This window comes from Uloborus diversus, chromosome 2 (genome assembly GCF_026930045.1).
Source record: "Uloborus diversus isolate 005 chromosome 2, Udiv.v.3.1, whole genome shotgun sequence".
NCBI lineage: Eukaryota > Metazoa > Arthropoda > Arachnida > Araneae > Uloboridae > Uloborus > Uloborus diversus.
Genome location: NC_072732.1, coordinates 219,169,141 through 219,195,964, shown reverse-complemented (window position 1 = coordinate 219,195,964; position 26,824 = coordinate 219,169,141). Strand labels below are relative to the sequence as shown.

At 37.9% G+C, this 26,824-nt stretch overlaps 2 protein-coding genes across 3 annotated transcripts; one reads left to right on the top strand and one right to left on the bottom strand.

Annotated features, from left to right (window-relative positions):
* Positions 1–26,790, bottom strand: LOC129217699 (toll-like receptor 9). Of its 2 annotated transcripts, none has more exons than XM_054852033.1 (6): positions 26,747–26,790; positions 11,258–11,488; positions 8,787–8,993; positions 5,959–6,291; positions 3,786–3,934; positions 1–1,126 (listed from the first exon to the last, which is right to left on the bottom strand). In XM_054852033.1, exons 2-6 carry the CDS (start codon positions 11,458–11,460, stop codon positions 924–926), a joined length of 1,095 nt encoding a protein of 364 aa, XP_054708008.1. In that variant the 5' UTR covers positions 11,461–11,488; positions 26,747–26,790; the 3' UTR covers positions 1–923. The 2 variants fall into 2 exon arrangements, with proteins under 2 accessions (XP_054708008.1, XP_054708010.1); XM_054852035.1 differs by having other exon boundaries at positions 11,258–11,479; positions 26,747–26,777.
* Positions 17,756–19,831, top strand: LOC129216824 (uncharacterized). Its single transcript, XM_054851040.1, has one exon. The coding sequence runs from the start codon at positions 17,756–17,758 to the stop codon at positions 19,829–19,831; it is 2,076 nt and encodes a 691-aa protein (XP_054707015.1).
* Positions 26,791–26,824: the final 34 nt, after the last annotated feature.

Sequence of the window (26,824 nt, the reverse complement as noted above, 5' to 3'; positions counted from 1 at the left end):
TTTTTGATAAAGAGAATAAATATTTTATTAGTCTAATGTACATATGCGATAAATGACACTTTTTAAAAGGTGATTGTTGTCCGTTTTCCCAAGAAGGCACCCAAGTTAAGGCTGTCTGGTTGTCTCCTTTAGAAGCGCGTGGATTGCGTACCGATCACCCCTGCGTAAAATGCGTTCGAGGTGGCGTGGCGATGTGCCCTCTTGTGAAAAATGAACAATACATTTCTGATATCTAGCTAAATTTTGAACTAAATGAATAATCAACAAATATGACAGATGGTGTCTCACATATAGTTCATACAAAAAAAAAACATACATAAGCTTAGAAAGACCCCGAAAAACCTTAGCGCAGGGGTTCGCAACCTTACAGTCTCTTCGCCCCTTTTTGAATACTGACATGAAATCACGACAGCCTCCCCCCCCCCTCCCCATCACTTTCCTACTACCGCCATATTTGATTAATACTAGTAGTACGATCAGAATGATATTTAATCCTATTTAGAGGATTATTGTATATGTTTTTTTTTTTTTTTTTTTCAAAAGTCGTTTTTCTTTTAAGGGAACTTTTAATCTTGATAGTTTCTTGTTTTATTTAAAAGTCCGTTAGAAATATGAATAATGTGGGAGCCGGATAGAATGTCCGAATCCAAAACGTCCACCTCCAAAACGTCCGAGAGACAGAACGACCAGTGGACATAGCGTCCAGAACGTGGTGGTTAATACTAGGGTTGGCAAGTAGTTGCAGAATATTACCAATTAAAAAATCTACAGTTTCTAACGGGAATAAATCCATTTTTTCGCCAATTTATCTTATTGTTTCTAGCCTAACTTCGTAACGGTTTGTTCGTTGTTTTGATCGGTTTTTTCCGTTTCACTCTTTATTCTACGCAGTTACTGAAACTCGGGGGAATGGACACAAGGCTTCAGAAGAGCTTGAACTTGGTCTTGGGGGGTCTCGTGCCAATATTTCCGTCCTCGTCGCAGCGCTCGTTGAGGAGCCTGGAGGCCCTCCTCAGCTGGGAGTTCTCGTAGTCCTCGGGGGAGGCACACACTCCCTGAAGGACCACGTTGATGTGGAACGTCGTGTTGATCCAACGGATGTCGCAGTCGCAATGTAGGGGGTTATCTGTAATGGAAAAGACACATGGCCTCGTCAGATATAGGTATTTCTGTTAGATGAGCCACAGTTTGGGAACATTGAAACTAGAAGTTCGCCCAGAACGGAACGAGCCAACTTTTCTGCAAGTCAATATTATAGTTCAAGAGCCCATGTGTGCCAGACCTACGTCATAGTATAAAGACCCAAAATTGTTCTGCGTGAGGACATCACAGCAGATAAGAAAGGTTCGGTATAATTGAAGCTGAGTCGCGCTGGCTTCGGCAGGAAACAGGTAGCAAAGGTGCGTAAAATTGCTACAAAAACTAAACATCATAGATTCATTCCATGTCACGTGACCTGGTGGTCCACGGCCAACCATCTCCGATTTGAAGGATTTTTCAGAGACATGCCTTTAAAACTAACCTACAGGGGCAGATCCAGAAATTTTTGTAAGGGGGGTCAAGTTTAAATGGCCAGCTTTATACCTCTTACCTAAGAAAGTATCAGTTAAGCAGCGGTGTCCCTGTCCATTCCCCCAAGGGAGATGGCACACCCATCATATGCTACGGAGCACTCCCCCCCCCCCAGCTGATACCAACATATTTTCACATTACCCTCTTCACCTAAATTTTTCAATGGCTCAACCTGCGCCACGGATCATATTCCCTCAAATTTTCCTCAAAAGTCATATTTCTTTAGGCACATAGGGTGGTCACCTTAACGCAAGCTTTGAATATATGAGATTACTACTATAAAATAGTTCGAAAAAGCATACACAACACACTACATGTATGGCGAGTGCTCTGAAAAAAACGTTTAGCTCATTAAAGTGATGATGCTCTTTTGAAAATGAACAAAAAACTGAAAATAGCAATAGCCCAGTGAACAAACCCATTCAATCCTTTGAATTATAACCAGCTGAGAAGAAATGCTTACAGAATTAAGCAAAAAAAGGTTAGCATAGACTTCATGTACTATTATTTTTTTAATCTAGAATATTGAGGTTTAATAGTAATCATAATAAATTTCTTGTCACAGGGGGGTCAACTGACCCTTTGACCCTCCCCTGAATCCACCCTTGCAAACCTATGCAAAGTTTCAGCTTTCAAGACACAAATCTCATGAGGATATAGGATACCTCAAAAAGAAAAAAAAAGTGGGTTCCGAAATGATCTCTAATGGGAGAACCGCAGTGATGTTCCCATCAATTTTTCTGAGGGTATACTCCCAGTAATCCACTACGCGCAATATTTGTATGCAATCATATACTTAATACGAAAATTTATTGAAGCTTGAGGATATACGCTATGTGTCTAAAAAATGTTTGAGAGTATACGGCGTATATAGAGTATGGCCTGATGGGAACACACCTGGAGAACCGTGCAGAAAATGGCAATTCATTTCTCAAAGCTTCATCCGCCTTTTTTTTTTTTTTTTAATCGATCCTAGATCCTCAGGAATTGGGTCTTGGAAGCTGAAAATTTGTATAGGATAGTTTCAAAGGCATGCACCTCTATAAAATTTCGTTCAAATCGGAAATGGTCGGGTGGAGACGACGAGGTCACTTGACATGGAATAACTCCGTTTTTGACGCAACTTTTGTTACCTGCTTCCCGTCAAAACCTGCGCGACTCAGCTTAAATAATGGCGAACCTTTCTTACCTGCTGTGATGCGCTTACGCATAAAACAATTTCTGCCTCTATACTATGACGTAGGTCTGACGCTCATGGGCTCTTACTCCATTTTCGAGAGTTAAAAAAATCATTATGTAAAAATGATATCAGTCGTTCTCGCAATGGACATTAACTGTCAGTACATTCAATCCATTAACACATGAGCGTTATCGCCCCCCCCCCCCCCGCTTTTTCCTTTTTTCCCTCTTATATATTTAAGTACAAATGTAGAAGAAACAGATTATGGAATCGAATTAAAGTCAAAAACTACCCCAAAATAAAATTTTGTAATTTGTGATTAAAAATTAATAATATTAATGATTAGGCAAAGTGACAGCAGTTTTTATGCAGTTATTTACTAAGTACTAATTTTAACCTGATAATATTAAAAATAATAATTTCCCCCCCAGGTTTATTCAATTTTCACAGCAGTAATAGAATTATAGGTTACACATTTATTCCATAAGACAATTACTTCCTTTTTTAATCGTTGCCAAAAAGGAAAACCGAACAGCAATTTTTTAAAATTTAGAACTGAAATCAAATTTGACATCTTAAAAATCATTTTTTATCTTTTTTATTACTAATGGAATGCGATTTGCCTTAGAATTTGCATTGTAGTGATAAATAATAATAATTATAGCAATAAAAAACGTTAAAATTGCAAAAATAGCAATAAGAATTGTAGACATATCGTTACCTCAGAGCAACAGTAAGACATCTAATCCCAGGAATGAGGCGACGATATGTTTTGGGGTTACAAAGTGCCTTTTTTTCAAAGTAAAAAAAAAAAGAGCAGAACTGGGGAATTTCATCAAATTTTAATTTTCTAAACATGGAACTCTTTTTACGCGTATTAAGGTTGTTATAGCAGAAAGAACTGTTCTTCCAAGCAAGTAATCCTTGATCGCGAAATATATTTAACAGTCAAAAAGAGATTCAAAATATTTCAGAAAACCTTTTGCCCGCTGCTTTGGTTGAAACGACACTAGAACGGAAAAAGCACACTCACCCCTGAGGTCTATATTCCGGAGGGTGGATGGAACATCTTTCCAGTCGCTCTGCTTCAAGCTGACGATCAGGTTGTTGTCCGCGTGGAGTCGCTTGAGGGAGGGCACAGATCGGAACAGATTCGGACCCAGTGTCTTGATCATGTTATAGCTGGAAACAGGGGAAACTTTTAGAGCCGTAGCACATCAAGGCCACCCCCTCAGAGCCCTTGAATTTAACTCATAATGCCAATCCTGGGCCGTGGTAGCCCGATCGGTAGAGCGTCGGATTCGGGGCCGGATTGTCCTGAGTTCGAACCTCGATGGTTGAAGACCCACCGTCGTCATTAAAGGGGACTGGGTGACGTTAAATATGCTCGTGGTCTCAATGTCCTCCAAGTGAAACGATACCTCTGGGGGTGCTAGCGCCAGGTAGCTATTAGATCCTGGTCTAGTTCTAAATTCTCATTAACTGTTTGATCCGGTGATGGTGCTGCCATCTATCGGTATAAAAAAAATAATGGAGGCAAGGCACTTAGTATGCAGTCCTCGACATAAATACAGTTGTAGTCAGTTGTGACTCAGAATCGAAATCGAAATCGAATGCCAATCCTAATGTGCATGTAACGACTGCTACGGACAAACCTTTCCAACTAGGAGGTAAAGTCTCGCTATGCTATATTTGGGACAAACCTTATCCGATCCTTGCAGCATTGTGAAGGTTGTTGCGAAAGTAACAAAATTTTTATTCTGGAGTCGTATGCAACATACATCTACTATCAGTGCGCTATGCGAAACCTAACTTTATCGTCAACAGGAAAAGAAGTTTTACCATAAATTTCAACTTTGACATTCCAACAGAAATCATTTTCAGTTATTGCAAGTATATCCTCATATATATAATAGCCAATGATCGAGTAACGCTGACGTCACCAACAATGAAACTCGCGCCACACCATGATAATTTGATACTTTTTTGAGTAATGTTTGACATGCAGGAAAGTAGTTTATTTTGTCAAGGTCGAACTGGATCCGGCAACTTAACTATTTTACTGGTAAGACTAATTTTAGGGGACTGAAGAAACGAAAAAGTGGTCAACAATGAACGCTATCTACTGGAGGAGTTCTATCTACTTGGGTTAATCCATTGGAGTTAGGGTGACAATTTCAGCTATTAAAATATCACCAACAAGCAATTGATTCGTTCAAATGAAGAAGCAATTTTCATCCGTCCTACCTGGACGGGCAATTTTCTAGTAACTTAATAGGTGCATAAGGAGCTAATGTTTAATGTGGAGGGCATATTTTTTAAACTTACCTCTGCAATCAGTAACGAATGTTGAGCCATAGTAACACAGGAAGATGGGTGTATTTCATTGAAAACAGAAGTGAAACAAACTCCGTCTGGCGCATTTTACCACGTTAGAGGATCTTGAACTGTCAAACACACTAACATTGAGCATGGCCCCACTAAATATGCTTACGGGCCTTGACAGCTTTTGACTTTTCTGTGCTAAACCGATGCAGCTCATGCGTCCACCAATCAATGTCGACGTTTCAATGCAGCTTATGCATCCACCAATCATAATCAATGTTTCAAAGTTTGTTTATATTTTTGATTGGACGTCGCCCATTTTGACCGCAAGAGGTGCCACTGGGAACCCATGCATCCATCAATTAATGGCAAAGTCAGGGTCTGATTATTATAGCACAGGCCAACTAGGCCTGGGCCTGGGGCCCCATCTTCCTAAAGGGCCTCAAATTTTCCAAAGAATTATGCATAATAATTAAAAATAATATTAATAACTTATTAATCGCAAAAAACTTCCTTAAAAGAGAACTTTTATTCATTCTGCTATTAATGAATTTACCATGTCACAACTATGAGGGGCCCTAAAGGGATTCATAAATGCACATGGTTAATTATTTACGTAATTCTGGGATAGACAAAGAGGTCCCAAAAATGAATTTTGTCGGGGACCAAACCTTTAACCACTGTATCTCGCTAGAGAGTCTTCAGGGGGCCTCCAAATTATTGTGGGCCTAGGGCCTCACTTTTAGTTTGTCGGGCCCTGGGCAAAGTAATGGAAACATCGGTGCCCTGTAGCGCCCTCTTTGTTGCCATGGGTTTCAGCGATCGCCATGACCTATAAGAATTAAGTGGGGCCATGCATTGGGTCAAGAAGCATATCTCACCTGATATCCAGAAATTCAAGTCTCGTTGACTGATCGCTGAACAGATTCTCTATGGCTTGCAGGGCGTTGTGGGACAGGTCCAGAGACACGAGCCTGGGGAGCCTGGCCAGGGCGTTGGCCTCGACCTTGATGATCTCGTTGTGGGTGAGATTGAGGACCACCAGCTGGTTCATGGGGATGGGGAAGAAATCCGACCTCAAGACGGACAGCTTGCTGTGGCTGAAGTGGAAGTGTTGCAGCTTGCTCATGCAGCCTGTCCACGAGAACTTGCTGTTGCCCGTGCCGCAGATGGTGCACACTTTCTCGGAGTTGGAGCTGTTCACGGCCGTGAACCTAGTGACAGGGATAGAAATGAAGGGTGATTCAAAGAGAATGGTGAGGCTTCATAAGACCAGAGATTTGGACATATTAGACCTGAAGCTCTGTAGTGGACAAGGACGGATACAAGGGAGGCGCGATGGTGCGATCGCCTTCTCCTTGAGCCAAGATGCGGGGACTTTCTTTAGGCATATTTTCGACACAGAAATTCCAAAAACGTAGTTTTGGACGATCTTCAACAATGTTACGAAAAAGAGGGCTCTCCCTTGCATTTCCCCCCCCGAAATTGTAGTCTTGAAAGCGCAGTTGTAGTGATAGGGATCGGGACTTTGTACAGGATGTTTTTCGAAGTTCTCAAAATACAATTTTAGATATTAGATGGGTAGATGGTGTTTGGGATCTTTTCCTAGAAAGTTTTTTAAATTGAAGTCCCAGAAAAGCAACTATAGGACACCTTTGATGACATCAAGGTGAGGGATGGTGTTTAATACACTCCACCAGAATGTTTTAGAAATGGAAGTTCAAAAAAAAAAAAAAAAAAAAGCGTAATTTGAGACGATCTTCCATGATGTTACTGTGCGGAGGTTAGGGAATTTCAAAAAAAAAAAAAATAAATAAATAAATAAATAAATTAATTAATTAATTAATTAAAAAAATCTGAAAACAATCGCTCCCTCCTTGAATATTTTCTGGATCCTTGCTGTTAGAACTTGAATGAAAGAACGAATTGTAAAGTTTACATTGGCTATCTCAAGATGTGTCTGCGTAGTATCATATGCACCCGACTTGTTATTCATGATTAAGTTAGTCAAAAGGGCGATCAAGAGAGAGGTGATTTAGCACTCTACGATTGGCTCCCTTAGGTCTCCAGACCTAGTACCATGTGGAGATGTGGAGGGGTACTAATGGAAGGAGGGATACTATATATAGCATACTGCGGTTATACCCCCCTCAACTGGTAATTTTAACGAACTGGAAAATTGGACCACTGCAGCAATTGCTTCGGTGACTGCGTACAGGCTCCAGCGTGCATGGGAGGAATTTCAGTACATGCAAGATATTGTTCAAGAGTCAGAAGAAGAGAACATGGAACGTATTTAGAGTGATTTAAATATGTAAAAAAAATCGGTTTTGTATTATTTTTACTTTTAGAAATATGCCCTTTGGAATCCACCTTTATTTTTGGAGCACCCTGTAGATATAGAGCTATCGAACTCACTTTTAACACGAGTGCACGACTGAAAGTGTCTATAAACGCTGAAGCATTCTTGGACAAGTAAGCTTGAGCGTATGTAACGAAATTTTCCCAAGCAAGCTGTTCGCTTGAATATGCTGCTTCTGCAAAACTGTCCTACATATGCTCCAGTTTTTTATAAAATGAAAAGTAGTCGAAATTTGAAGCCACTGAGGAACGCTATTAAGGTTTTTTGAGACATTGATATACAAAGTCATTGAGCGCATTTTCAATACGAGTCGATACGATCAAAAGTGTCTGTACAGGTACACCCTCTGGCGAACTTGGACCAGCAAGTTTCAGCGTTAGGTCGGATAACTTAGATCAAGTAAATTGTTCATACAAGCAAAAAATTGGGCTACACCTGCTAAAGTTTGCTTGCACAAGCATGCTTGTTAAGCAAACTTCAGCTTGCGTAGCCTCCTTAATAATCGAAAACACTCAACTTCAACTCCCTCAAAAATATACGTATCCTTTTGTGAGGAAACTACGTGAGAGTGAGAGAGAACGAAGTTGTGATACAGGGATTGAAAAACATGTGCATATCTATTTCAAGTCAAAGGTAACCATTAGTCAATATGAAAAAAATAGCAACAGGATGCAAGCAGCCGTCACGACGAAACTTCCCAATGACAGCTGCTCGTAAACGTATATGATAATTGCTGCAAATCGCCATTTTATTATTGGTGGGGAATAAAGGAAAAGGTGACGTAAGTATCGAAAGCTGCATCTATCCGATGGACACTTTTACTAATACTATTCTCATATGAGACATTCAGAGTTAAAGCGGATGAAATGCATTTGGCTTGGTCCACTTTAGCTCTGAACGTCTCATTTACGAACATTACGTTACGTAAATTTCGTTGCCACATATGATGATTGTCTCAAACTACCATATTAAGGCCCCTATATATACGAGTCGACGCATCTAAGATCAGTCTTTTTGGATCGGAGCGCGAGTTTGATCGGTTGTCTTTTCTGGCAATTGTTCGCGTTTGGTGATTGTTAAATGCGAGCGATTATTAGCGGCACGAGAATTGTTTATTAAATAAAGTATTATTTTCGGCAAATTTGGCGAAACTCGATACTGTGCTGTGGTAACCCAAGCAGTGCAACAATGAAAAATCCGATCCAAAATGGCTAAACTTAAGCTGATGCGTCGGCCTGTCTATATAGCGGCTCTATACCATATTATTGTTACTTTTTAAAAATAAAAAGATGACGTCAGTATTGTTGTTAATTCGTGAAGGATGAAAGCGGATCAAAGTTTCCTCACCTTGTAGTGACACCGTTTCTGCATGAGAGAGATCCATGGCAGGCGAAACAGGACGAGAGAGTGGTGTCTACGATCTCCAACTCCTTGATCCTCAGGAGAGTGAGCCAATCGGCAGGCAGCACCTGCTTGTTCTCTGCCTCTGGAGTGCCCAGAAGGGATGGCTCCCAGAAGGAATCGAACAGGTAGAAGTGATCAATCTGCATGGACCTGTGAAACGAAAAGGGGACACAATCTTCAATGAGAAGCACTATCCTAGACAAAATAAGGAATGAATCTATTCGAAGGGAATTACAGATATTCAGCCTCAATGAAAAATAATGGCATATCGTAACGATTGGAAAAATCATGTTCGACGTACGGCACGAGGGAAACTTCCAAGAGCTGCCTTTTATTACAGACCAAGGGGCAAACGAGACCGTGGTAGGCCCAGAAAGCGGTGGGGCGACCAAGAAACCGGAACAGGCTATGTGCCTAATCCTTGTAGAAGATGATGATCATCAATGAATTAAATCAGGAAAGGTCAAAACCAGAAACGTCTTGAGTCACGCTCATACACATTAAAGTTTGACCACGGAGAGATGGCAGAGGGGAGGACCTTGAAGTAGAAACATTTGTAATAGGTTGTTTTTTATTACTTTGTAATACGTAGATAGGCTACTGAAGACAACTCCTCCACTTCTCCCCCAAATGGTAAGAAGACCTTCTCGGTTTTGTGGGAGATGTGGAGTGACTTTCCAACGCCACTCAACTAAGAAACCCGGAACTACAGCTAACTTGATTGAAATTTTAACAAAATACAGTAATACCATCAAAATCAACATTTTGTGTACATAATTAAGGTTAATTGCAATTTGAAGAAAAACATATAAATAATTTTTTTAAGTACAATTTTGAAATATACATACGTAGATAGGATACGTAGTTATAATACGTAGATAGGATCAGCGAGAACGCGCCTCTTATTACTCGGCGCTTTCTGGCTGATTCTACCTATTACAAATAATGTTTCCGCTTCAAGGTAATCCGCCATCTCTCCGTGGTCAAGCTTTATCTGTATTGCTGTTGTTTTCATTTATACCAATTCGGAGACCCAAGCCCCATGCACGTAATGAGTATGGGTTCAAAACACAAAGACTCGGCTCTTGAGATGGTGGACCCCGAATGCATATGGGTTAGACTTTGGTTAACCCTCGATTGACAGCTGCACCACCTCCACAATTTAATTGAAGCATAGTTCTGAAAAGGATAGTCTCCAGCGACTTTGCATTCATGGTATCTGCTAACGACCGACTAGAGGACTTTCGGATCTACGGATTTAATGAGAACTTACTCCGCTTGTACTCGATGGGTGTTTGGCGGCATTGAGCTCCAAAACTGAGACCCCCCCTCCCGGTTTGGAGTTCAATGCTTTATCAACTAAGGCTACCATTGGCGGATTTACTGGGGGGGGGGGCGACCGCCCCCTCCATGACCGTCATTTTCTGAAACCAATAATATAGAATTGAAGAAATTACTAGCTATCGCTACTAATTTCAATCAAGTACATTCCACAAATTTGCTTTAAATTATGTTTAGACAGTTAGTGTAGTCGAGGATGGACAGCGTTACCCACTTTTTCATTTGAACCTAAGCTCGTCCCTCCCCCCTTTTTTGAACTTCAGTAATTTTTATATTTCTATATGTGCCTTCCAATCTTTTTTTTCCATGGACTACACTATACTGGTATGATAGTACATTTTGCTATGACTTAAGTTAGAACAGTGGTTTCCAACCCTGGGGGTAACAACCCCCAAAGGGAAGATTCGACACTGCAAGGGGGTGTTAAGTTCGCGAGGTGCGATAATGGTGATTGGTATTTTAAAGAAAGGTTAAAGAGGGGGACAATCCCTGCCCTCCCCCTCCCCTACATGACGGGTTTGAGAGGAGGAATATGGCTTTTACGGTTTTCAACCGCCACCCCCTTGAATAGACTGTAAATCCACATCTGAAGGCTACCCACCGCCAGATATCTGCATTAATAACGTAAATTAATCATTACACCAATTTGGCTAAGGCAGAATCGCATGCAAATATTTGCTTAAAAATCTTGCAAATCTACCGCATTGAGTGCATTTCGTACTTGTTCTGGTGTCAGTCAATTTGGGAGAACCGTAACAGAGCTGACGGCGAAACACCTTAAAAGAAGCTGAATATATTTTCATACTGGTAGCTAATAATACTTTTCACAACAGTGAAATCTGCATTCATGACACTTTTTATAACGGTGCTTGATTTTCTCAGGAAACTGATGCAAACCTGTGACATCCCGGAATGTTGCCCGTTAATAATATGCGATGTTTCAGAATTTTCTTAGAGTGTAGCGCTTCTTTAAATGACTACTTAATCCAATTAAAAGCTGATCCGCCCTTTAAGCCACCTAAAAAAGCAGAATAGTGGAAAAACTGGCGATAGAAACAGGTGTCCTCACTTACCTCAGGGTAGAAAAAATGGCGACGAAAGAGTCTGTGTCCTTCATCTTGTGGCAAGTAACGATGGTGAATTGCACGTTCTTGCCTTGGGGGAGGCTGACACAGCTGCACGGGTAGATGTTTTCCCGTGGTGGACAAGGTGATCCGGCGAAAGCTATAGAAAGCAATCCAAAGAGCACAACTGGGATGGTACAAACGGAGGCCATCTTGCAAGCAAATGTCGGGCTGAGTTATCTGTGAAGAAAAGGTAAAACAATATTATTTTGCTTGCAGATATATTGTTGAAAAATACAAAAGTAAAACAACATGCTTTGGTTCGAAAAAAAAATTTTTCAGCTAGAGTCCAGGACACCCCCCCCCCTTTTTTTTTAGACTTACTAATAGCATTATCCTATAAAAGTTTTAGCTTCATACTCAAATTTTAAGACGGTGCTCAATGACCCCTTCATTTAACATTAGCCGTAGCATAGAAAATGCCACAAATTTAGAACATTTAATTTCTCCAGCTGTTTTTTCGTAAATAATTATTTTATTGCAATGTATATGCATGCTACTCGTGTATATTATAATATGTATCATTGTTGTTTGAGTTCAATGTATTTTTTTAACTTCCTTCCTCCCACCTATGAAGTTGGGAGGGGGTTGAGCACAATCTTTCAGTTGAAATAGGTTGCTAAAATTCTTAAAGTACATTACTATCCACAAGTCTAAAAATATTGAGGGGTGTCCTGTTATCTAGGACAATTTTTTTTTTTACATGTATTTTTGAAACACCCTATTATTCATACTGTTAAACCACTGATGAGATGGAAAAGCAAACATCCGATTTGCAGACGGAAAAGGACGCATCTATTAGTGGGCAAGGATGCCAGTTAGCCGAATTCAATGCAGAGTCACATCGAAATGAACGAAACATGCGCATCAATTCTTCCTCTTTCCCCTGTTAGGCTCATTCAGGTAGGATCGTCTTAACTAATCGCTTGCCAATTTTCTGCACCAAACATGGGTCCAAAGCGTAATTAAATGCTTGAAATACATTAATAATTGAATATTGTCTGTCTTTTACGAGAAAAGCTCCCGCCGTCAAGTCTGAGCCCGTCTACTACCATAGAAACGGACTTCGTTCATTTTCTGCAAGGATTAGCAGGAAGGCTTTTTGGCGCCATTTCGCCACTCGTCTGCTCGCCTTTGTGCAGTCGTACGGGTTTTCCAACATAAAGCTTCCCTTGGAAAAATGAGACGCTCCTCGTTGCTATAGCAGTAGACAGGCCAAGACATTTCGGCGGTGGCTTTTCTCGTGATGATCGGACAGTACAGGATAAACAACATCAACACTTCGACGCACAAGCTTGAAAAATAAATCACACACGTCAAAAAGTCTTTAAATCGTTATTATCCCGGCAGCAATTTAGAGTCGGAATCGTTGGTGCTGCCATCTTCCTGACGTCGTAAAACCTTAAAACGCACAAAATAGCGAAACGACGTTAGTTAACGTTTTAATTAATATCTCTGCCAATCAAAACCCTGCAAATATGCAATCAATCTACTCTACACGGGTTGGCCAAAAAATTTCAAATTTTTCGATACCTGGTTCGATGCTCAACTCTCGTTCGTTCTCGAAGAGATGAGGTTACAGACAAGCGACAACCACAAAGACAGACAGCCACACAGTTACGCACATATTTTAATAGAATATATCTCTTTTTCTGTCAAGTTTTCTAAAAGTTTGCTAAAACTCCTTTGAAAACTCTGCCTTTTATGAGCCAATTCCTTGTGACATAAAATTGGTCATTTACAACAGTGATTCTCAATCTTTTCACTACTGTGGACCACATGGTCCCTTTCCAAATATCCTAAGCGGACCACATACGACAGAAATAATGTTTTCATCGCTTTTAAATTAGGTTAGATGAGATAAATCAAAAGCTTTCTTCATTAAATTTCACTGCAACTTAATTGATAAAGATTATTATTCGATAACTGTTCGCAGACCACATGAAAATTGCGCACGGACCACAGGTAGAGAAGCACTGATTTCGAGAGCAATGCTTACATATTTTGGTAAGACTAAATCTTACTTTTATGAAAATCCACAGAATAATCAGAGCAAATAAAAATATGTGAAATGTGACACTTATTCCTAGCTTTCACGATTCAGAATGATCATAAAAGCTTTTTGGTTTCTTCAATTTGCTGTTGGTTTCGAAAGACATGAGTGGTTGAATTTTTACAAGAGAATGTGTACTCAAGAATATTCTTAACATAATAACTGTACAGGCTTTTTTTGTCAAATATTTCTATTTTGTTGAGGCAAATCTAACCTGGCAGCATCGTAATGCTGTGATGAGGATCTGTGTAGCCTTCACAAAGCTCTCAGGTTCACCTCTTGTATTGTCTGACCACCGATTATATGGAAAGGCTAATATCCGGTTTATAGGCGGAAATGGACGCATCTATTAGTTTAGAGGGATGGTAGCTTTTGCCTCCTAATCATTTATATGCACTTTTGCACAAATGACAATTCGTTCAAGACAATATTTTTTTTAAATCTAAACTATATTCGATCTGTATTCTTACTACAAAAATTGATTGATATATTATTCACTACATAATTTTGAGCTTACCATTTTGAGTTTACATTTCTTGACGAAATGAAAACATTTTATTTTATTTATTTACTAGCAGTACCCGCACAGCGATGCCCGTGCTAAAAATTTAATGGAAGTCCGTTGAATTAAAAAAAAAAAAAAAAATGCCGCCCCCTCCCCCTCTGATGTGAAATGATCGTTTTTCTTTGCATAAAATGCGTAAACACCTTTTCAAAAAAAAAAAAAAAAAAAACTATTTAAGTTTCTTTGGAATTTAAAACTTTTCGTCAAATCATTAAATTAGATTTACAGTTGCTTTAAAATTCTATTTTGCGAGTGAAGCGGTTTTTACTGCAATTTAAAATATTTCACCAAGTAAATGAAAAAAGACATCAAATAATATCTTTCAAATGTAAAAATATTTTCGGAGCTCTATTGTTTATCGCCAAACTTGCCCAGCAACCACGCTATCATAATCCATCCGTCTAACGAAAAACAAAAACAAAACAAAAAAAAAAAAACATCCCGTGGAACATTCAAAAATCATCGTCAAAAAAAAAAAAAAAAGAAGAAAATGTCGTATATTTCACTGGGATAAAAACAAATCAAAAGTTTCTTTTTTTTTTCAAAAACAAATCGCCAAAACAACGAATCACATTAACGGTTGCCTTAAAACGATAAGCCTAGACTGAACTGCTCAGCGCCTAACATGCCAAGCGACCACGCTACCGGAATCCAGCCCTTTTGCGAGTGAAGCGGATGTTTTTTTCTTTGTCAATAATAAATGTTTCGCCAAACAAACCAAAAGGTATAAAATCACATTAACAGTAGCTTTCAAATCTTTATATATTAAAAGCTGCGTTGCCCGGCTTTGCCCGGTCTATCTTGAGAACAAAAATTGTGTCAAGTGACATATATTCAACAATTATTAAAAGAAGAACTTAATAACTTAAAGAATAACTTAAAAGAAAAAAAAAAACACCATGCAAAATTACCCTTCCAAACAATGACGAGATATTAAAATACTTTTAAGAAATTAAAATGCGAAAGATGGATTTTAAAAGCGTAACCATGGAAACACGAAGTAAAATAAGTTTCAGAAAATAAATGCAAAATAAGGAATGGATTCAAAAAGCGTAACCGTGGAAACGCGAAAATAAAATGGTTGACAACCTGAATCAAAATGACATTAATTTCGAAATTGATTTAAAAACGCTTGTAACTTTTTTTCCTTTGAAGATAGAAGCTAATTTTTTCGACCACAGGTCGAGAGAGATCTGGAGTAAAAAATCTCGCTTTTTCCAATGCTGTCAAAAAGAAAACTGTGGGACAATTCCTTCACTTTTTATTGATAAATTTAATGAAGAAAGTAGTGCCTAAATTTCAGCAATGCCTAAAAAAGTTCGAGCTAAAAACGCAAATTACTCCCGCCGTAATTAAGTAAGAGCATTGAAACAAATTGTTTAGAACGCGGAAAATTCTACCCTTTTCAACGCTGTATAATATTAATATGTGCAAGCAATTTTTTACTCCTTTAATAGCCAATAATAGGCAATTTACGTGAAATTTGGGCCTAAATTTGAATAAAAAAAAGAACTATTTATCGGATTTTTTTCGAATTATAGCCTATGTTACTCAGTAAGAAGGCACCTTCTGTCGCGATCAAGGTTAGCCTTGAACTTTTATTTTTTGAACTTTTCCTTTCGCCCACCGCTTTTCTGATTTGAAGTGAACTGATTGAGATAAAAAATAAATAGAATCGTTAGAACAACGAAAATGATTTTTGAATGCAGTCCGATTTTTAAAGCTTGTTCCTTGAATTTGTAAATACTTGTTAATATATTGAATTTTTTTTTCGTTTGATAGTACTGTGAATTTTTTAGTCAATTTTAATAACTCTTCATGAAGTCAAAAGATGCAAACGCCCAGAAAGAATCGGAAAATGGTAAGATTTTTACCTGAAATTTAAACTCAAGATACAGATTATTACATTTTTTGGCGCCCCCAGGTGGGCGTTTGCAATTAAGTTAAAAAACTAATAGTATTTGATCAAGATAGTTTTTTCTTAATATAAATGATGGAGAGTTTGAAGAAATTACGCACTCCATTACGAAGTGGTTTTTCGAGAATCGCTAGCCAACTGGAAGAATACTTAAAAGCTACAGATTGTAGTCAAGATGAAATAGAAGTCTTAATTAACCAGTTGAGTGAGAAATGGTGTGTACTTGATATGAAAGAAAAAGAAATTCATGAAATATTAGCTAATGATTCTGATTGTGCTCAAGAGGATTTTGATGTTGAATATAATGTGTATGAGTCGTACAAAGAAAAATTCATACGACTTAGAACGAAAGCTGAAAAAATGCTGCGCAGTACTAATAATGAAATTTCAACTGTTGTGACTGAAACGGAGTTAAATAAACGCCGATTTAAGTTACCGCGAGTAGAGTTGAAAAAATTTAATGGGGATATTAAGGAGTGGCTCGGTTTTTGGAGTCAGTTCAGAAAAATTCATGAAGACGTAAATATAGCACCTGAAGATAAATTTATTTATTTAACTCAAGCTACTGTAGAAGGCTCCCGTGCCAGGGAACTCGTTGATTCGTTTCCCCCATCTGCGGAAAATTACGAACAAGCAATTGAATGTTTAACTGCCAGATTTGGTAGGGAAGACTTGCTTATTGAAGTTTCTATAAGAGAATTATTGAGTCTAGTGCTGACAAATTCAATGGGTCAAAAGAAGATGCATCTGGCCAAATTATATGATAAAATAGAATCACATATCCGAGCATTAAATTCCCTGGGTGTTACTTCCGATAAATACGCTTCGATTTTGTATCCATTAGTTGAAAGTTGTTTACCAGAAGATATCATTAGAATATGGGAAAGAAGCATGTCTTTAAAAAATGAAAATACTAAAGAATTAAATAAATTGACCTCTCTAATGAATTTTTTGAAAACAGAGGTTGAAGGGGAAGAAAGAATTTCCTTAGCGAAAGAAAGTTTCAGCTTCGATTCGAAGCGAATGAAGAAACATTCCTCACCACCTCGCCAGAGTAGAGGGGAAGTAGAGCCAACTGCAGTCGGACTTTTTGGTTCCACAAATTCAAACACGTGTGTATTTTGTGAGAAGAAAAATCATGAATCATCTGCTTGCCGATATGTGCTGAAAATGAATTTAGATGATAAAAAGAAGATATTAATGAAAAAGGGCTGTTGTTTTTGCTGCCTTAAAGTGGGTCATAGAACTCGAACGTGTAAAGTTAGAATCAATTGTGAACGATGTAATGGAAAACATGCAACTATAATGTGCAACGAAAATAAACACCAAGAGCGCGATAAATTAAAAACAGACGTGCTGAAAGAGAATGACGGTCAAAATGCTATCAGTGACACAGTGCTAAATAACCGCACTTGTAGTCCCAACATTCTGTTACAGACTTTGTACGTCAGATTACGAGGCAACAAGGGAGGGAAAATCGTGAGATGTCTTATTGATTCTGGCTCCCAACGGTCATATCTGAGTAAACGAGTAGCTGAAGAAATGCAGTATGATCGCCTTAAAGAAGAAAAAATTATACATAATTTGTTTGGTGGTAAAGAACACACAGAAGAACATTACCGATACAGAGTATTAGTCAGTAGTATTAACAAAGAATATCACTGCAATTTTGAAGTACTTGACCAAGAAAAAATATGTTCTAAAATACCAACTTTGAAGCTAGATCCAGGAACGCAAGAATTGAATAAAAGAAATATAATTTTGACGGATCAATTGATTCCAAAAGTAATCGAATCTGAAGACATAGATTTATTAATTGGAGCTGATGTAGCAGGTAAGCTTCTCACTGGAAAAGTCATTGTTCTGCCATGTGGACTCGTAGCTGTCGGAACACATCTTGGATGGACCTTGATGGGGAAGGTGCCATTTGACGATCATGATGATAATTCTACAATGGTGGTAACGAATTTATTTATGAAAGATTTTACCATTCCAGAAATGTGGAACTTAGATGCAATAGGTATTACTGGTCCGATCGCTAAAAAAGACATGGAAGAAAAAGAAATAAAAGATGGCTTTGAATCTGAAAAAGATGAAACTGAAGTAAAAAAGACCACTAATGAAGATCCGGTGGAAGTTGATGACGTGCAATCAAATAAAATGGATGCTTCAGAAGAAAGTGCAAAACCTGTTACTCCTGCCGAAGAATTGATGGATACTAAAACAGAAACAGATGTGAAAGAAGAAAATATAGATGAGAAAGAAGAAAGCATAGATGAGGAAGAAGATAAAGAAAATGATACGCCTTCTAAAGAGGAAATAGTTACATCTGTTGAGCACGAAAATGATGCCAGTGTTGAGCATTTGGATGAAAATTTATCCATCTCTGATCCTAAGCATTTATATGAAAATTTACCCATCTCTGATCCTGAGCATTTAGATGAAAATTTACCCATCTCTGATCCCGAGAATTTCGATGAAAAATTACCCATCTCTGATCCTGAGCAAGAAGGCCGAGCTAACCAGTCGCTTTCTTCTGATGTAGAAGACGCTAAAGAAGCAAAAAGGGTTGAGAATCCAGACGACCTTCTTTCCAGGAGCTACCCAGCTAAACAGTTGCTGAAAATGAAATGGTGGGAGAACCCAATTCGGTTAAAGAAGAATGAAGACGAATGGCCACAATTTGATTTGGTTTTCAACGAAGAAGAAATTTCTCGAGAAAAGCGAAGGAGTGCTGTGATAAATACCCAAGTCAATGTGGAAAGCGAAGATATGTTTCACAGATACTCAAATTATCCGAGACTCATTAGAATCATTGGATGGATTTATAGGTTCTACTTGAATTCGAAGTCTAAAAATTCTAAACAAAAAGGAAATCTAAGTGTACAGGAGATGAAAAATGCGGAAGAAAGTTTGCTAAAGATGGTACAACGAGAATCATTTCCAGAAGGAACCAATGAACAACGAATTAGACAACTTAATCCCGTGCTTGATAAAAATGGTCTCCTAAGAGTAGAAACGAGAATTCTTAGAAGAAAAGATAAAAAGAATTTTCGATTGCCAATAATTTTGCCATCGCAACACCGAATCATAAACATGCTCATAGAAAGTAAACATCAAGAACTTAGACATGCTGGAGTTCAGGCACTGATGAATCATCTCAGAGAGAACTATTGGATTCTCCAGAACCGGAAAACGGTTAGAAAAGCTATCTCGACATGTGTACGATGCAAACGATTCACTGTGACCCATTCAGAACCGAAATGCCCTCTTTTACCTGAGGATAGAGTTAGAGATGCAACAATATTCGAAATCACAGGCACAGATCTTGCTGGACCGTTATACTTGAGAGACGGAACGAAAGCCTGGATAGTTCTCTACACTTGTGCTGTGTATCGTGCGGTGCATATAGAACTGATAACCTCTTTAACAGCAGAAGCCTTTTTCCAAGCGTTAAGAAGATTTATTGCTAGACGAGGAAGGCCAGAAAGTTTATATTCCGATAATGGAGGCAACTTCGTTAAAGCTCACAATGAATTAAGCAAACTAGATTGGGGAAAGATAGAATCACAGTCGTCGCTGAAGAAAATAACCTGGAGGTTCATACCACCTTCAGCCCCTTGGTGGGGCAGATGGTGGGAGCGGTTGATAGGTACGATAAAGCAAATTCTGCGTCGAGTTTTAGGTCAAGCTTCACTGACTTACGAAGAGCTGAACACAGTATTATGTGATATCGAATGCCTGATAAACTCGAGACCTTTAACGTACTTGTCAGAAGATGTAAATGATTTGGTTGCACTGTCTCCTTCCATGTTCCTCCAAGAAACCAGAGAATGCGGCGTACCTGATATCGATATAGTAGATGTCACCTACTTGCAAAAAAGATATTCATATCTACAACGAGTACGTGAAGATCTACGAAAGAGATTTCGACAAGAATACCTTGGACAGCTGAAACATGCAAGAAAATGTCCAAAAGAAGCTTAGTCTCCTTCTGTAGGCGAAATTGTTCTCATAGGATCAGACAACCTAAAACGGTTGCAATGGCCACTTGGACGAATTCTTGAAGCCCTACCAGGCAAGGATGGCATTGTCAGAGTTGTCCGCATAAAAACTAAGTCCGGAATTGTCACACGTCCTGTGCAACGTGTATACAGTTTAGAAATAACAGAAAACGATGAAGGTACACTTTTGAGAGATAAAACCACTACTCGGAAGATCCAGGAACCAGTGGTAACGCGAAGTGGACGAATAGTAAAACAACCCAAGAGACTAGGCTCCGCAGCAGATTGAGTTCTTCATAGGTGAAGAGCTCAAGGTGGGAGGATGTCGCGATCAAGGTTAGCCTTGAACTTTTATTTTTTGAACTTTTCCTTTCGCCCACCGCTTTTCTGATTTGAAGTGAACTGATTGAGATAAAAAATGAATAGAATCGTTAGAACAACGAAAATGATTTTTGAATGCAGTCCGATTTTTAAAGCTTGTTCCTTGAATTTGTAAATAGTACTTGTTAATATATTGAATTTTTTTTTCGTTTGATAGTACTGTGAATTTTTTAGTCAATTTTAATAACTCTTCATGAAGTCAAAAGATGCAAACGCCCAGAAAGAATCGGAAAATGGTAAGATTTTTACCTGAAATTTAAACTCAAGATACCGATTATTACACCTTCCATATAGTGAAATAATTTTTCAAATAGGTGCAGCGGTTCCGGAGATTACCTCGAACATATAAACACACAAAAATCCGCCCTCTCTCTTTATAATATTAGTAAAGATTTATTAACACGCTTTTATTAGCTTCACCTGTATGTATGTATGTATGTATCTTGTAACGGAATCTTGCAGCTCAAATTTCGCCCCCTTCCTGCGATCCGATTCCTTTGAAATTTGGCACGCGACCTCAGATCCGATGACAACGCAATATTCTATAATCAAATTAATTAATTAACTCTTTTAATTGTTAGTTTCCTCCAATTTTAATCAACTCTTTTAATTGTTAGTTTCCTCCAATTTTAATCAATATTTTGGCATAAAGTCAACAATGTAAAAAAGGAAAAATTTTAAAAAATACATTAAAAAATGCTCGCAAAAATTATTTAAAAATATCTACAAAAACCTTTTATTTTTCTGCATCTGACAAAATCTGTTCCAATGTTCCAAGGTATTTAGAACATGAAATATAATTGTTTTTAACTAATTTCATGCCAAAATTTAGGTGAGCCTTCAATTAGAAATTCATTGCTGATCAGACCATTGTTCAACAAAACTTTTATTCAAATGCATCTCAAATTTTCAAAGTAATATAAATATGATTTCCGCAAACATAAACCGATGACTCACAGTAGCTTCCCATCGGGATGCCCTTGTCTTAACTAAGACTTTTACGAAAAGAAGTAATTGCAGTTTTGCCTAATAATTCTCCAACATCAGACTAAAAGACAGAAAAATAAAATAATAGTTTAAAAAACTAAAAAAAACACGCTTTCGTAGCAAAATGAACTAAAAAGTGAAAAATAATCTTTGGATGATAGTAGTTGACCAATCACTTAATTTTAATGTAATACAAAAAAGCGTGGGGTGCTTCTTATCAGTTGTCTTGAATTTCTTCCATTTGTTGTCCAAGCAAAAATGCAAATAGACAGCACCCCACGCTTTTTTGTATTACATTAAAATTAAGTGATTGGTCAACTACTATCATCCAAAGATTATTTTTCACTTTTTAGTTCATTTTGCTACGAAAGCGTGTTTTTTTTAGTTTTTTTAAACTATTATTTTATTTTTGTTGTTGTTTCCATAAAAACTCTGTTTGTTTCCTCTCTTTTTCAACTTAGAGAATGCAATAAATTAATTTCGCGCTAGTAACATTATAACACGCGTGCATCAAAATACCATCATTATTTTTCTTTCTCCCTGATAGATTTCTTTCGATGCAATCGTCTTAACTTGGCCGATTGCCAAATTACATACAATCCGTGGTCAAACAGTCGACCGCAATAACCGTTTTAGTGCTTCCGTTTCTGATGCGCGATGTTCACGAGATATTAGATTTGACACCTTGTTGAATCCATAGTTTCCAATTTACCTCGTGGTGTTTCTGTTATTAACGTCACTTGTTAGTCATGTTAGCGTAGTAACCAAGGGTTTAGAGAAGAAAGGAGCGGCTCCTGAGAAATTGGGGTCACCTAATAGTCTGACATAGCCTCGATAGATGGCAGCACCACGATACTTGACGGTTTCACTCTAGAAACTCTGCATCCGTGGTAAATGTTCGCGACCGACCATAGGACGCTTGGTCTCCTGAATATAAATGTAACGTGCACGCAAGTGGGTATTTAAATGCGGCGGTTTCTGAATCCAGAACCTTCAGATTCGGAATCCGAAGCTTCAATCACTGGATTACCAAGCTTCGTCCTGTTATTTCAATTATTAAAATGTTAACACAATATTTGCATTCAAAGAATTTAATCCACATTTAACTTAACAGCGTATTGATAGTTTGTTGAATAATGTATAATACTAACAAAATAATAATAATTATTAATAAATAAAAAATCAAAGAAGCTAAAACGTTTTGTGTTTTAACATTGATAAATTCATCTGATAACAATTCTGAAATCCATTTCGGTAAATATACCATACTCAATCTCAGAAGATCTAAACCCTCAACTAGTCTCTCTGGCTAAACCCTTAACTTAAATGATTTTCAACGAGCTAATTAAGATTTTGCAGTTTACGAAAAGCATTGTTTTAATTTCTTTCTTCCCTTTTTTCCCCCTTCCTTTTCTCAAAAAAAAAAAAAAAAAAAAAAAAAACATCTATTTTGAATTTTGACATCTTGAATTCAATTATGTTTTTTGCAATCACGAATTCCGATAGGACGCCTAGTCGTTGGGCTTCTTGTTTTTGCAAATGGAACGGAATGTAAATGGCCAAGAAATTCGTATTATACTGGTGATTTTCTAGAATAGGCAATACGAGACGCATCCGTAAAAAAAGAAATGGTTATTACGATGCGGTTATTAAAGATAACGATCTTATGGCCGATATCATTCACCAGTACACTTATCATGAAGAGAACGAGCAGCATTTAGATCAATGTATGTTTTCATCTGTGTTGATATTTTTCCTGAAAAACAGTTATTTTATCCCCCTTCCCTCCCCCCTTTTAAAAGTAAAATCTGCTTAGGGGAAGCCTTGAATGGGCGAACATGATTCGTTACCATGGCAACGAAAATGTGTCCTCTTAATAAATATCAAAGCAACGAGTTAAACTTATTCTCGTCGGCCTGGCAATCTGGAAAATCAGAGCAACATCAACTTTGATCAAGTGAGGACAACAAGCAATTCGTGATTTCTCAAATAAATAAATAAATAAATAAATAAAAATAAATAAATAAATAAAAATAAATAAATAAATAAATAAAAATAAATAAATAAATAAAATAAAATAAAATAAAATCCTGAAACCTCCTCTCCCCTCTCTTCGCCTGCGAAAACGTGCCTAAGGTCATCGCAATGCGAGGTTAGTTAACGCTTCTCTGCGTTGTGTGTTTTAAAAATGTATCTCGAAGTAGGAATTCTTTAGTTATTCCACTTGGAACCACAGAATGATAGATCCAGCGATTCGCATGGAATCAATGGAATAGGAATCATGAGGGCAGAAATAATAATAATAAAAGTTCGTTAACTTTTGAAATCGTAGCAAAAAGTAAGTGCAACTAAAAAAAAAAAAAAAAAACGAAAGGAAACGGCGTAGATATACTCACAAATTAGGTTGAAAGCCACCTGAGCCGAAGTGCAAGGATGGACTATTTGAGAAAACAAAGTAGTCGAACCAGTTATAAGGGAAATTCCCTTTTTTTCATGGCCGTGTTTAATCTGTCCTCTGATAACGATGATGGAGGAATGTGTCACTGCACGTTGTGACAGAAAAACTGTCGTTTCGGTTTCTTTTTTTGCACAGTACCGTTCTTTTTTACATTTTCATTTTTTTTTTCAATCAAAAAAAGAAAATCGGTATTTTACTTGCATTTTTAGATGAGGTTTTTTTTTATGAGATTTTCAGATGAGAGATTAGTTCATTCATCTGAACAAATAAATCATTCAATTCGAAATCAATGCTCCGTTTTACGAACATTTCATTCCTTTTTTAAAAACAATTATGCGAGATACTTATCTCAAATTGGCATATTTTTTCTTCCATGACTTCAAAGTATGACTGGAATATGGAATCAGTGGCGAATCCAGGAGATGGGCTATGGGCAAGGCCTGATTACTAAATAGGCCAACTAGGCCGTGGCCTAGGGTCCCCGATATTTAGGGGCCTCCAGATGGCTGAAATTACTTCAGCCTTAATTGTTTTAGGTAACGGCTAAAGTTATAAAGTTTGAATACTGGAGGCCCCCAAAAAAGTATTTGGCCCAGAGACGCCCAATATCTTAATCGGGCCTTGGCTATTGGGCTGCAGAACAGTGGCCGACGAGATGCCATGGTAGTCCAGTAGGGAACTACGGGTTCGTCCCTGGAACGAAATATAAATTTTATAAGTTTTGCACGGGAGGAGGACCCGGTAACCAACTGACAAAGGGCTCACTATGGTTCTTGGCGATCCTGCTGCAGAGCCCCCGTTGCCCCAACATATTCAAAGTTCCTATAAAAATATCGTCCAATTTCTACAAATAAATAAAATACATAACAATAAACTGAGGGTTATTGCTGTTTCAACAAAAAACAATCCTTGATCCCATTTCTCCCAAGACCATCTAAAATAGCTTTTTTGGAACTACAATTTTGAAAAATTTTCGCCTCCGAACCACACTTTCCTTAACGTTGTCAAAGATGCCTAGAAATACGAATTAAGGACTTAATTTTTTTAATTTCGGAACGTTGCTAGGGAGCGCTTGCAAGCAAACATTACAAATCGTGATGTCACGTGTTGATTCTATTGAAGTAATTTACCAAGCAACGCACTTAGAACAAACGTTTTGAGCAAAAAACAGTCTAGCAGTTTCAATTCCTAATGCGATAAATCTGTCTGTTATTCATTATTTCTAAAATGTTGTGTTCGATGTTTGGCACTCTAAAATCAGACCGCACGCTAAGCTTTTCTTTACTTGTTTTTCATGAAATATATCGTCTTTTGGCCAAGGTTTAAAATCCTTGCTAGCTGTTTCTTTCTCAAAAAAAAAAAAGAAATAATAATAATAATTTGAATTTTGACATCTTGAATTTATGTTTTTTCGCAATCACGAGTGCGTGTATGTAGGCGTGTGTGTTTGTGTGTAGGGGGTATGTGTATGTGTGTATAGGCATGTGTGTTTGTGTCTGTGTGCTGGCATAAGTGTGTGGGTAGTTATGTGTATGAATGTGTGTGTGGGGGGGTATGTGTATGTGTGTAGGCATATGTGTTTGTGTCTGTGTGCATGCATGAATGTGTGGGTAGTTGTGTGCATGTGTGTGTGTATGTGTAAGTGTCTGTATGTATGCGTGTGTGTATGTTTTTTTGTGTGTATGTGTTTGTGTATGTGTGTGTAGGTGTATGCGTGTGTATGTGTGCGTGTGTGTGTATAGTTGTGTATGTATGCGCGTCTGTGTAGGACATGGATGCAACCTGGAGACGGCTTTCTGTAAAATTCTATTTCAAATTCAATTAGGAATAAGAATATTATCACCAAACTTCTACAACATGAGTCTTGGAAATTTTGGAGCAAATGTTTTAGTCGAAGTATAATATTCCAGCAGTAAAAATGTGCCTCAATGTTTGCATTTTACTTAATATAGTTTTGTAACAATATGAACTTCGTCATGTACACAAAATTAATTAAAGTGTAGTTTGTTTACTTAAAACATTTCCGAGGGGGTGGGGGAGGCTGCTGCGTCCTGCATGTGCTTAAGCAAGAACTTTTTTATTCCTCATAAATGTGCTTTCGTTTTGAATTAAAAAATCGGTACTCATCCTTCGAATCTCAATTATATTTAACGTTTCAGCTGGAGAGCACCGTGGACCCCCGGGGGTCCGCTGACCACAGTTTGGGAAACTCTGATATACGCAAAGAAAATAACTCATACAGATAACAAAAACTCTAAATAGAAACAATGAAATTAGTTCATTGATACGCGTAGCTTTTGAAACGATGACGATTTTGATGGAAAAAAGTCGTCCTAGGTCAAGCATTTTTACTTCCTTTTACAAAAAAGGAAGCATTGTATTCGCGAAAAAAATTTTCATTCAAAAATCGGCCTTAATTTCCATTTTTCTCACCCCCGAATGAATGTTGAGTTTTTTTTTCAACAGGACCACACGTGGATATATGCCTAGGAACGTACAGACACCCGAAATATCCATTTTGATGATCCCCCGAGTTAATTATAACGAATTTTCTCGTGACGTCCGTATATACGTGCGTATGTATCTCGCATAACTCAAAAACAGTATGTCCTATAAAGTTGAAATTTGGTACGTAGACTCCTAGTGGGGTCTAATTGTGCACCTTCCCTTTTGGTTGCATTCGGATGTTCCTAAGGAGGTCTTTTGCCTCTTTTTTGGGGGAAATCATTGTTAATTTCGATGTAAACTCAAGTTGTGTTATAATTTGTCGGACACTAGGCGAAAAACGAAAAAACGCCAGGCGAAAAACGACTGGCGATATATCGCCAGTCTTTTGGTCGCCAAGTTTTGTCGACTTTTCTTTTTTTTAAATTTGGTTTCAATTTGTCCACTGTTGGTGATATTTAGAGAGCAAACAATTGAATCACATTAAAATTGCCAATAATGGGGAAATTACATTAAATTGGAGTAAAAGGAAGGCATGTGATGCAGACTTCAGCTCGTTTTTATCAGAGCAACACTATAGATAGAAGGTAGGCTACCCAAGACGGATACAAATCTGAACTAACTTACCGCTTTGGAATTTTCCCTCAGTCAGAACTATACAAGCATCAAAGAAAGCTTAGTTTTTATAGGGTCTGACAAACCTAC

Bases quoted from the DNA above. Each gene is read 5' to 3' on its own strand.
- LOC129217699 (XM_054852033.1), bottom strand. From the start codon at position 11,460: ATGGCCTCCGTTTGTACCATCCCAGTTGTGCTCTTTGGATTGCTTTCT. The intron at 3,935-5,958 runs GTGAGATATGCT...CCCTGTTTCCAG, and splicing joins CTTGAATTTCTGGATATCAG to CTATAACATGATCAAGACAC. The intron at 1,127-3,785 runs GTGAGTGTGCTT...TTTCCATTACAG, and splicing joins CCGGAATATAGACCTCAGGG to ATAACCCCCTACATTGCGAC.
- LOC129216824 (XM_054851040.1), top strand. From the start codon at position 17,756: ATGGGGAAGGTGCCATTTGACGATCATGATGATAATTCTACAATGGTG.